The 12020-nt window shown below is 47.3% G+C and overlaps 2 protein-coding genes across 6 annotated transcripts in view; one reads left to right on the forward strand and one right to left on the reverse strand.

The window, feature by feature from the left end:
• KCNH1 (potassium voltage-gated channel subfamily H member 1) overlaps positions 1 to 6369 on the forward strand; it is a 418364-nt gene extending 411995 nt beyond the window's left edge. For both annotated transcript variants that reach the window (XM_036874642.1, XM_036874648.1), the window contains exon 11: positions 427 to 6369. In XM_036874642.1, the coding sequence (XP_036730537.1) occupies positions 427 to 1281 (855 nt within the window). In that variant the 3' untranslated portion in view covers positions 1282 to 6369. The remainder of the gene's footprint in view (positions 1 to 426) is intronic.
• Positions 6370 to 7313: 944 nt separating this feature from the next.
• Positions 7314 to 12020, reverse strand: part of HHAT (hedgehog acyltransferase) — a 358064-nt gene continuing 353357 nt past the window's right edge. For all 4 annotated transcript variants that reach the window (XM_036874689.1, XM_036874661.1, XM_036874679.1 and 1 more), the window contains one exon: positions 7314 to 10362. In XM_036874689.1, the coding sequence (XP_036730584.1) occupies positions 10271 to 10362 (92 nt within the window). In that variant the 3' untranslated portion in view covers positions 7314 to 10270. The remainder of the gene's footprint in view (positions 10363 to 12020) is intronic.

The raw sequence follows: 12020 nt of genomic DNA on the forward strand, positions 1-12020 counted from the left end.
GTGGGTCTGAGGTGGGGTCAGAGAAATGATTTTTGAAAAGCTTACCAGGTGATACTGGAATTGCAGGCCAGAACGGGTTAAAGGGGACCCAGGCTCAGAGGCCAGGACAGTCTCCTGGGAGGAGGCCGCTTGGCATCTCCAACCTCCAGGCCTGTAGAGATGGAGAGGTTGGGGGCTTGTTTCTGTGGAAGAGGATGACAGCAGGAGTCAATTCCTTGCTGTTGGAGAGCTGGGAACGAGGGTCAGAAAAGGAAAGTGATGGCAGTCACTGAGCAAGGACCTGGAGGCCTTGCAGGGATGTGACTGCACCGTGAGCCCCCTCCCTCAGGGCTGGGGCTGGACACCAGGCCCGTGATGGGCAGAGGGGCCGAGCTGCGCTGATGCCACAGCTGGGTTAACGGGCCGTGTCATTCTGTCTCCCTCCAGATCGTGTTCCGGAAGATCAGCGATGTGAAACGGGAGGAGGAAGAGCGCATGAAGCGGAAGAATGAGGCCCCCCTGATCTTGCCCCCGGACCACCCTGTCCGGAGGCTCTTCCAGAGGTTCCGACAGCAGAAGGAGGCCAGGCTGGCCGCGGAGAGGGGCGGCCGGGACCCAGACGACCTGGATGTGGAGAAGGGCAGCATCCTCACCGAGCACACCCACCACGGCCTGGTGAAGGCCAGCGTCGTCACCGTCCGCGAGAGCCCTGCCACGCCCGTGGCCTTCCCCGCGGCCGCCGCATCCACGGGGCTGGACCACGCCAGGCTGCAGGCGCCGCCGGGGGCCGAGTGCCTGGGCCCCAAGGCCGGCGGGGGTGACTGGGCCAAGCGCAAGGGCTGGGCCCGCTTCAAGGACTCCTCCGGGAAGGCTGAGGACTGGAGCAAGGTGTCCAAAGCTGAGTCCATGGAGACGCTCCCCGAGAGGACAAAGGCGAGCGGCGAGGCCACGCTCAAGAAGACAGACTCGTGTGACAGCGGCATCACCAAGAGCGACCTGCGTCTGGACAGCGTGGGCGAGGCCAGGAGCCCCCAGGACCGGAGCCCCATCTTGGCCGAGGTCAAGCATTCGTTCTACCCCATCCCTGAGCAGACACTGCAGGCCACCGTCCTGGAGGTGAAACACGAGCTGAAGGAGGACATCAAGGCCTTGAACACCAAAATGACGAACATTGAGAACCAGCTCTCTGAGATACTCAGGATATTAACTTCCAGAAGATCCTCTCAGTCTCCTCAGGAGCTGTTTGAAATATCGAGGCCCCAGTCCCCAGAATCAGAGAGAGACATTTTTGGAGCGAGCTGAGAGGTCTGCTGAAGAAAACACGTCGAAGACAAAACACCCTACCCTCCTGCCCTATAGACACCACCTCCACCACACACACCTACATGACCAACAACTTTCAAAGTAGGCTCTTCCCGACAGAAAATCCAAGTGGGACCAGTCGCTTAGGCACGCTCTCTCCTTTTCTCTACCTGGGGGAAGATCCAGGAAGAGAAGCGTGCCACCACCCTGCAAGATGGCAGCTGCATCTGAACTGTCTTTGCACAATTTTGGAAGAGGAGGTGTGCCGTCTAAAGGGTATTTTCCTTCATTTTTAATTTTTTACTGCCATGATATTTGTAAAAGATGAAAACTACCAGGAAAGAACAGCAGCCATTGGGGATTGGTGGGAGAGCACCGAGAACCCCTCGTGTATATTACCATGCTGGGCTCCTTCGCCAGGACCCCCAGAGACTGTGGTGGGCACAGGGAGTTCCCAGCATTCCCTGCCCTTGGACAGCCTGTGTCTGAGGTCACCATCTATTTCCCTACTGTAGTCATTTGTAACAAGCTCGGGACAAGGGGAGCTTGAGGGACAGGGAGGGGAGGGTAGAGCCTTTCGACTTTCTGTCTCTAATGGTTAAGGCCGAAAAGCAGCTGAGGTGCTTTGGGTGCCTCCTGTAGACACTTAGAGCTGGGAATCTTCAGGTCTCCTTTCCCAAAAGAAATGAGCCAAGTGTAAGAGCTGGAGAGGGGCGGTGGTGATCCAGGGATTCTCTGGGCTATGGTCTGCACCCTGCTCCTATGGGATAGTGGAAGGGGAGGGCCCTGGAGGCCCCGGATGAATCTCTGGCCCGGCTCCATGCCACTGGCCTCATCACACAGGCCCTTTGCTTCTTTTCCTTCTTGACCTCTTCCCAAGTGTTCCTGTGGCATCCCTCAGGGCATGGGGCATCGGCAGGAAGGGTGATGAGCCCAGATTTGCTTTATTAGCAAAGCAGACACACACACATGACCTCAGAAAAATGATTGTAGCGAGTGCTATGTTTCTATTATGACTCTTGCTGGGATTTCCCTAGAGAAGTTTGTATTTTGTCCACTGCATGGGTTCATCCTAGGACACTCGGGAGCCATGCTTGGCCTTACTTTTAAGCTAATCTCTTTATCTCATACTAAAGTCAGTAGGACTGCAAGAGAAACCATGAGATTGCAGGGCTGTGATTGTAGTGGCTTCAGGAGCTGGAAAAAGAGAAAGAGGCGGGAGTTTCCAGACTGTCTCTGTAAAGTGATGGAGAGAGGTGGCTGTGGAGCAGTGGTCCACGAGGAAGGTCTGAGCTTAGAGTGATGATCATGGAGCCACCTATGGGCCATCCAAGTCCCTATGCCATGATGCTCGGGACGCTCCACTGCCTCATAGTCCCCTGGGTTCACGTTATTCGTGTACTTGGGCTCCTTTCAATGGTGTCTGAGAAAGGAAAGATCTCTCCCAGACAAAGTGGAGGGGTCAGGACCCTAAAAATTGATAAGTAAGATTGGAAGTTCAGCTCTAAAAACTCAGCTTCTTTGAGAGAGTGAAATTAGGAGTGCAGGTGATCTGGATGATTAGTGACAGCATGGAATCATCTAGGGCACTGATCTGCACATGTTATGCTGTGGCAATCCCGTCCTTAGCACCTCTGCCTGGCATTGCTTTGCAGCAGAGATTCTGGATCCCAATGTTGAGGTCCCTCAGTACTCAGAAGGGAACCTGACAGGTCAGGGCCTGCCCTACTAAAGATATCTAGTGCTTCCGAAAGCCTCCTGTCTGAGCCTACCCACTCTCTTTAGTCCTGCTCAGTGGCCATGGCATGACCCAGGACTTGGACCTCAGTTGCCTGTGCAGAGTGGGGCTGTCCTCTCCTGGCTGCCAGGGTTGGCACAGACAGCCTTGGGGAGCAGAGTCTGAAAGGTCAACGTTAGGGTCCTTCCCCAGAGGCCCCACACACTCATGCAGCTTCTTCTGCGAGGCTTACAGGGGTGCCCCGATGCTTCCCGAGGCTGAGACATTATTGGATTCAGCCTCAGATGGCAGCATACAAAGAAGAAGTGAAATTTCCCAGGGCCGAGAGTCATGACTGTTAATGACTCTGGGTAAGCCGTGGGGCTTTCAGCCTCTTTAACTTGAGAAGCTGCCAACTAGTCTTTGGGGCTGAGGCTGTAAAATATCTGGAATCCCATCTGCCAGCTGCCCCTGAATCGTTCCAGTTTGCCATTCCCTAAACATGCTCGTCAACCTGCTTCCAGAGTTTAGGACTCACTACTTGTAAGGCAGGGCGAGGGCCCTGATAACTGCAACATCCAACTTCAGAAGCACCTGCCCAGCATCCTGCAGGCCCTTCCCTCCAGCTCTGCCTGAGGGGTACAGGTGTCTATTAAGAAATGACTCCCCAGCTGGTTCTGAGGGGCAAAGATGCTAATGTGTGAGGCTTTGAAGTCCAGACCCGTTTTTGGGGGAAAATAATGCTTCGTGAATGTACTGCTTGATCAACTCCTAGGATTCAAACTGGGCTAGTGATGAGAAGCCTGGATCCGCTCATCTTGGGGTCACAGGGCCTGCAACCCATGCTCCTGGGGGTGACTGACAGTGCACCACAGGTATGGCTGTATATGCTTTTATTCTTCTCCCCTTAAGGATTTAAGGATTTTAGGGATTTTTGCTATAATGGTTTTCTCTGGAAAAAAAACAAAAACATTTTTAAATGAGCCAAACCTTCTTTCCTTGCATTTTTATGACATGCACTTGGCCGTGGGCTGCTCTGTACTACTACCTACACCCTTGCCCAGATGCTGCTCTGGCTTCCCAAGCAAGAACCACGAGCTTCAGCTACCATTGACTCAGCCTTCCGCTTATAAACCGTTATCTGGTGGCTGAAGAGAGATTAGGGAAACAAAAGGTATTTGGGTATTGGACCCAACCTTTAGACTTTAGAAAAGTTACGCTGAGAGATGTAGATTTACCTGAGCTATTTTTTTCTTTTCGAGGGAAGGGGACATGGTTACTCTAACCAGCAGAGTAATTGCTGGTTACTTGAACTCTTACATCAATTCCTTACTTTGAATGTCATTCATAGGGCGGCTCCATTTCCCAGAGTACCCTGACAGGCTGTTTGTTTAGAGTAGGAGGTCCTGCCCCTACCACTTGGTTGGTTGCTGAACACGGCCACTCCCACCCCCCCCCCACACCCCCACACCCCCCGCCTCGCCTGGAGGTGTGGGAGTGAAGGGTGAGTCTGTGAAATAAGACGGTCAGCAAGATGGAGTGCTTGTTCTTGGTGGAGGCGCCATCTCCAGCAATGAGTGCTGCCGTTCCATAGACCTACAAAGGCTCCCCCACTGGGTATGACGAGATTCCCATAGGAAGGAACGGGAGGCAGCCGTCTGGTTGAGAAGCCTTGGTCCAGTGCACAGTCTTGGTATCTCCACCTTCATCCATCCCCTTCCCTCGCACTCACACCCCCTGGCTTGATTCCTTCTAAGACTTTTCTTTATATTCTGGACCTCAGATTAAATCTGTGGGCAAAGGGTTTGTAGCTAGTGGTAGGCAACCAATGGCTTCTAAAAACTCTGATGCTACAGCAATATGGGCCCTAGCGTTTCAAAGCTGTTCCCGTTTCTGGTTGTCCAATTCCTGGGCTTGTTTTACCCTCAGCTTTCTAGATCATCCTCTGCGCTGCTGCTGGCCAACCAGCAGGCCCTTTCCTGGAATCCTCTTTCAGAAGTGGAGTTAGCACAGCTCAGAGTAAAAATGCACCCCATCACACCACCCCATCCAGCGACCTTCCTCTCCTGAATCCTTAGGCGGAAGGGGAAAAAGCATTAAGCCAGCTGTTAAGCTTTGTGCCCAAGCCTGTGGGGAGTGAATGAATGCCTTAGAAATACCAGGTAGGTGTAGGAAGAGCCTCATCTCCCCTTGCTGCCTTGACCACCAGTTAGCACATGCACCCTCTGGGAACTTTTAGGAATCCTGGTGGACATACAAGTGGATGTGCGCTTGATGCATAGATTGTACAATGTTTTGCAATAAAGATGTTTAGCCTTAAGACCCTTGAATGGCACTCCAACTGTAATGGAGCTGCCAACACTCTTTCCCCTCTCCTCCCTCCTCATGTAGTGTTGCTTAAAGAGGAGGCCCACTGAGGGCACACTCAGGTCCCCAGACAGCCTCTCTTCTGTCACTCCATCATTGTACTGCCTTCTTGCTCGCTTCGATAAAAATTACCTTCACCAGCTCTCGTGCCCTCCAACTGGACGAGATTTCACTGTTCTCCCAGCACTAGCCGCAGCCATCAGAGACAGCACCATTTTCTCACCCATCATGTTCATGTTGAGATGTTTTCATTTCCACCCCTCACAGTTCAAAAGAATCAATGTGAACTTGCCTCCTGCTTAAATTAGTTTCAAATGAAACTTCATTCTCATGTGAGCATATCAGACTTATTCTGGAACCTTTAGAACTGGACTTGAATACCCTGCAGGTGCCGGACCGGTGGGTGCCCTCCCCGCCCACCATTAAACTTTTCTTAGAGCCACTGTCTCTTTGTCTGTGACTTCTGAGTCAGCCAACAGATCCATTAGTTGTTCAATGAGACGTTCACGGATCTTGTATCAGGATATAAACTGCTTTTATGCAAAGAAAGATGCAAACTCGGCCCCCCCCACCGCCCCCACGATGAATGTATTCTCAATATTCAGACGCCGTATTTGTGCATCTGTTGGAGACTGCCCACATCTGACATCTCACTGATACTGCGAGGACATTTCTACTCACGAGCAGTTCGTCATTCTGGGGCTCCTCCTTGTATTAACACTCTTGCCGTTGAGTCCTGCCAAATCCTTCACTGGATTTTTCTTCTTCCTTTGCATCTGTCACTTTGTCCAAAGGAGCATGAATCAACAGAAGTGCAAATGAGCTGAGACTACTTGTGTGGTCAGCTGAGTACGCTGACAGAACTCCACTGTATGACTGCAGCCTGGGGATGTTAAGAGGGACAGGTGGGCCCCTCCATTGATATTCCCTTCTCAATATTTTTAAACAAGCACAAATGATATTTGTTTAAAAAAAAAGTTTAATTTTATTTATTATGGTAATTAATAAACTATTTTATACATGATCATACATGATTGCTTTTGCCTTGCCTTATAGAATTTCCAGGCATTGAATTGGGTGTTCGCACCTAAGATGACTGACAGAACAAGGTGGTACTTTCTAGTCCTTTTCAAGAGCCTGGGGAGCTCTCATTTGGATAGCACCTGTAACTGTGGTTTTCGGAGAACTTAAAATTCTAGAGACACCAAGACTGTGTGTCAGTCAAAGTACTGCATAGCAAGAGAATAGTTGTGAAGGAGCTTCACCATATGATCTTGAAAACAGAGCTGCATCTGCTATACAAATGTACAGAGATGCCCTCCAAACCTGGCATCACTGGAAAATTGTGGTACAACACACTGATTGAACACAGAACTGAAGTTGACCTCCCACCTAGAAGTGAACTTCTTTTTAATCTTTCTTGAACAATTTGGATTAAAATTTGTGTGCTCATGCTTTGCTGCCTTTTAAAACATACTGTCAAAAACTTAACTGAGTCTTTTTGGAATGACTCAGTGTCAACCATATGAGTGAGTTCTGATCTGTGCTTTAATTCACTAATCGTCACAGAAGCCATTTAGGTAGAGGACCGCTTGTCCCTAAGCTAGTCCTGTACACCAGCACTGTTTCAGTTCTGCTGTGGTTTTAACAGGTATTGCTTCCTTCTCATGGCAAGATTCACCACAATACTGCCAACATGAGTTCTTATTTCATACCAATGGACTACATTTCAAAAAATGGCACTTTTCTTTTTATAGACAGTACAACTTAGGGAGGAGGAATCTGTGATCTGCAAGCCATATTCAGGCCTCTGCTTGATTTCATAGGGCCACAGTATAAATCCAGTATTTTTAATGACTTTCTCCCCACACCCTATTATTTATTTTTTTACATTGCAGAAAAGCATAATAAAACTAATTTAAGGGTGATATTTTTTAAAATTCCAAATGATTGATGTTCATGTCAAAAGTCTCACCTAATAAAGCACTAAACATATTGTACCCTTTAGATATCCTCAATGATGAAAAAAAATCTTTCTTTGTGACTATGATTTTTATAATTAGTCAAAAGGACTAAGTAACACAGAGCCACGTAATAGATATTACATTTTGGATGACAAATGGGTTTCAACAATAAAAAAGAGGGATTTTGTTGGTTGGTTTTAAAATAAAACAATTACCCTGAAGAAGGGCCTCAGAGAGGCATCTCAACATGCACTGAGAAAGGCCAGGACCGTCAAGATAATCTGGTTTCTCCACAGTTGGTCTTTTTGTATGGATGTGTTCTGGTACATTTGCTAGAAAAGAAACTCATTATATTATGGTTAATTTGTTATACTTAATCAGTAATTATATTATTACCTTAAATAAGCAATGAGCAGTCTCAATTTCTCTAAGGGGAAACCCCCTCCCACTAAATTACTGTTCTCCCAATATGCAGATCATTATACAATTATATATATGATTGATATATTTTCTTTCTAAGTCTGCAGGCTTTAGTAGAACAAAAGGCTTCTGCTGTCACTTTTCAAATAAATTAATCTGAGGAAATAACGAAATAAATACTTTTCAGTCTTCTTGCATGCTCCCAAGAATTAGTCAAAATGACCAATATTTTGCTGTCCTTCAGATGTTTTACTTGCCTCCCTGGGGCTCGTCATGACGATCATGCTTGGAGCTCTCCGGTTTGCTCACAGAGCTAGGTTGGAGTCGGAGGATCCTGGGGCTAGAAATGACCTTGGGATCTGTCTAGCTGTTTCCCTTCCCTGTGCTTGAAGTGGCCCAGGGCTGATAACTATGGAAAGTGACGCATCGGATCCTCCTCAGCTGGAACTGCTCTGTCTACTCAGACACCTCAGGAGTCTTTCATTTAAAGGAACTGCAAGATTTGAGCTCATATGCATGAAAAGAGACATCATTTTCATATTACAGTTGGAGAAAAGCAAGAGGTTAAAGAAAACACTGGTCCTGGATAATCCACATATTCTTTAACCAGGCCTCAAATATACAGCTAAAGCCAGTAATCATTTACTCATTCCTGAGAACCACTCTAAATCATAGAATAGCTTGAAAGAAATTCAGGATTATTACTTTCAAATATATTCACTGACTCTTCCAATATAGTTTAATGAGTAAATAAGCCTATTTATTTTTATATAAATGGCGTCTCTGAAGAGTTGAAAATATTTTGCACTGTTTATATATGCACATGCATTAGACATTTCCCTGCAATTATCTTCACACTACTTTTCCCCCTGTAAACTTCAGCCAAGAGGGCTCTGGCTGACCACAAATCTTGAATGTGTTAAGAGTCCATGAAGTTTTACTGTATTCATCTGACTGCTCAATCTTCCTCAACTTCATCCCCTCCTTAAAACTTCGCAGCACCTTGGACTCACCTGCCTGTCTCCCCCCTGTCCTTTACCAAGCCAGCTGCCAAGGCGACTGCTGCCCTGGTCTGCCTGCCTCCCTCCAGCCTCTGCCCTTTGCTGCAGCTAACACGGTGTGTGCCCCTCCCTGGCATCCATGGCTGGTCCCCTCCCCACTCTCTTCCAAGCAGAGTGGCCAGGAAGAAAGGACGTCAGCAAAATGGTCCTGCACTAGGAGTTTAAACCTCATTGAGCTAATAACCGCAGCCAGGACACAAGGACAATAGCAAATGACTAACAGGAGACAGCGGGGCACAGACCAGGTCCAGGTGCACCTCACTCAATGACAATTAATTCATGTGCTTGAGATGTTCTATTCTCCCATAATTAGGTACACTCTGGATTCAAATTTTGAAACTGCTTCACTTACCCTCTGCCCCCTCAGAAGAAAAAATCCAAAGCCAAACAGAAGTATTCTGAATTATCTACCACTTGGGGCCATTAGTGGCCTGTCAGCATCTTTCCAGAAGAGTGAATAATTCAGAATTAGCTAAGTGTGTTTTGATTTTAAACATTTTCCTCAAAAAATATTCAAAACAATTTTACAAAAATATGAATTATCTATGTGATAGAAAAGGCTCCATTTTATTTGAAACAAAACAAACAAGGTAAACCATGGAGTGTAAATCGCTCAGTGGGAAGATGACTGCTGGGACTTGTGTGAAGAGAGGAGAGACCACAGGAAGTCATCTTTACCCTCTATGACTTGCCTGATAGCACCTGTCTGTGATACACTATTCCCTGTTTTTTTAATTCTGCTTCTTTATTGGGAAACAGTTAACTGTCAGGTAGAGGAACTGCCACGTTTATACTTCTCTGCAAATCTAGGGAAGAAGCAGCCAAACGTAGATCACCCTGATGAAGCTCAAGTAACAGCTCTCCTTGGGTACTGACTCCTTGTAATGCCACAGAACATATTCAGTCTTCTCTGACCCAATAATTAGAAACACAGCTGTGGCTTTGTCACCTCCCTGCTGAGGAGCTAAAGTGTGAAGCTAAACCCAGTGCTGGTTCTACAGACTACACTGCAGGACATGGGGAAGGGGACACTCAAATGCCACTGACCCAACATGTTTCAGAAATACTGCCCAGTGGAGGACAGGCCTATCACTAATCAGAATTTCTATGCCTCAGTCAAGAAATGTCTATTACATTTCATTCTTGGTAAAGGAGAAAGAACCCAAAGGGCCCTTGGGACTGGATTCTGGATCACAATGTCACCATGTGCAGCTAGGCAAGACATTTTACTGCTTTGGACCCCAGCTTACTCAACAGGAAAATGATTGGGCTGGGAAGATGATCTCTAAGTTCCCAAAGTTATGAGAGCTCAAACTTCCAGTCTTGGAGTGAGGTAACTTCAACAAAAGATGAGCAGATCAGGCACTGGTCCCCTGGAAGTTACCTTGAGGTGCAAGGTCAGGGTGAAGCACTATTTGTCTTGGAAGCCAGCAAAAAGGGCTGACCAGGGCCCAGCGCCATTAGTTCGCGGAGTATGTCTGGGCCCAGGCAATGCCCACATGGGAGTAGCAGTACAGGAATCCCAGGACAGAGAGGGTCACACACGGCCAGCCTGCAGGGGGAGGACAGAGATGGAGGATGGTTAGGAATGTCTGGGGCAGGACCTCCCACCGGTCCAAACTGTCCCCTTTGGAGAAGGCAACTCAGGAAACAAGGTGGGCCTCCGTTTATGCATTAAGACACATGCCTCCTAGAAAGTCTGCACTAACTGGAACACCAGCAAGTTGATCCCTATGTCCCCAGTGGGAATGGGTCAGCAAAAAATGAGGGGGTGCACTATCACACATGCAAATTACATTTAGAAATAGGACAAGCTTTTAAAGAATACATATTTAGAAGACTAACGTAGTTAATAGTCAAAAAAGATGAAACATCCATGAGACCCATAGTGAATCTCAAAACTGTACATTGACCATTATATTGAATTGAGTGCCATCTGCCAGCACACAGAAGAGAGAGCCTACATTAAACATTCAGTTTCAAAAGTCAAAGGTTTTAGTGGTTCCTTCTACAAGTACTTGTCTTAGAATATCTGATGTTGTATTCTTCTTTTTAAAAAAAGTAACAGCCCTTTCTGCTACTTGTTACTTAATGATCTCCATGTCTTCTACATGTTTCACTTCTTCAAACATTGGGGGCTTGGGGAGCCAGAGGTGCTGTGGAAGGTACCAGATGCGAAAATAGAAAGATTCAGTCCTATGTCAAAGGTGCTCCCACTTCAGCGTGGAAAAGACAAACACGCTCCAGTGGGATTTACGAGCCATGTAATGTGTGCTAGGTAATGATGTGTACAGAGCACATTTAAACTGCGCCATGTGGGATGAGCAAGAGCATGTCAGATGGAAAGGAACCAGGGACAAGCTACCAGAGAGACCGCTTGACGTGTGACCATAATGGGGTCATCCAAGGAATGGGGATCATGTGATGTGACTACTGCACAGGGAGGGGCGGGCAGGGTAGGGACAGAAGTAGGAGGAGGGAAGCCACTGAGGGTTATTATAACTCTGGCAGGCTCTCTCCTTGCTATGTCAACCATTAGTTGCTATTATTAATATGACATAGGTTCAATCAATATGGCATAGTGGTTAAGTGTGCAGTTGCTTAAGTGGAATTGGACACAAGTTCAAATCCTGGCTCTGCCACTTGCCAGCTGTGTGACCTTGAGCAACTTAACGAATCTCAAATGTAAAACTAGGAGGGATAGAGCAACTTACTGAATAGTGTCTTTATAAGGTGCCACAGACGGAATTGTGTACTCACTCCTCAATTCATATGTTGAAGCCCTAACCTTCAGTGTGATGGTACTTGGAGGTGGGACCTTTGGGAGGTAAATAGGTTGAGATGAGGTCATGAGGGTGGGGCTTTCATGATGGGATTAGTGCCCTTATAAGAAGAGACACCAGAGACCTGGCTTCCTCTCTCTCTGTGCCATATAAGGACACAGTGAGAAGGCATCCATCTGCAAGTCAGGAAGAGAGTCCTCACCAAGAACAAAACCATCAACCAACAAAACTTTGATCTTGGATTTTCCAGCTTCCAGAGAAATAAATGTCTGTTGTTTAAGCTACCCAGTCTATGGTATTTTGTGATGGCAGCCTGAGCTAATATATAACAATTGTGTGAAATGATGTAAAGACCTGCATGGTGCCTGGCCCATGGTGGAGCACTAAAGAAAGGTAGTAATGTAATAGAGGTATTGAGAGGGTACAG

This window comes from Balaenoptera musculus, chromosome 1, assembly GCF_009873245.2.
Source record: "Balaenoptera musculus isolate JJ_BM4_2016_0621 chromosome 1, mBalMus1.pri.v3, whole genome shotgun sequence".
Taxonomy (NCBI): domain Eukaryota; kingdom Metazoa; phylum Chordata; class Mammalia; order Artiodactyla; family Balaenopteridae; genus Balaenoptera; species Balaenoptera musculus.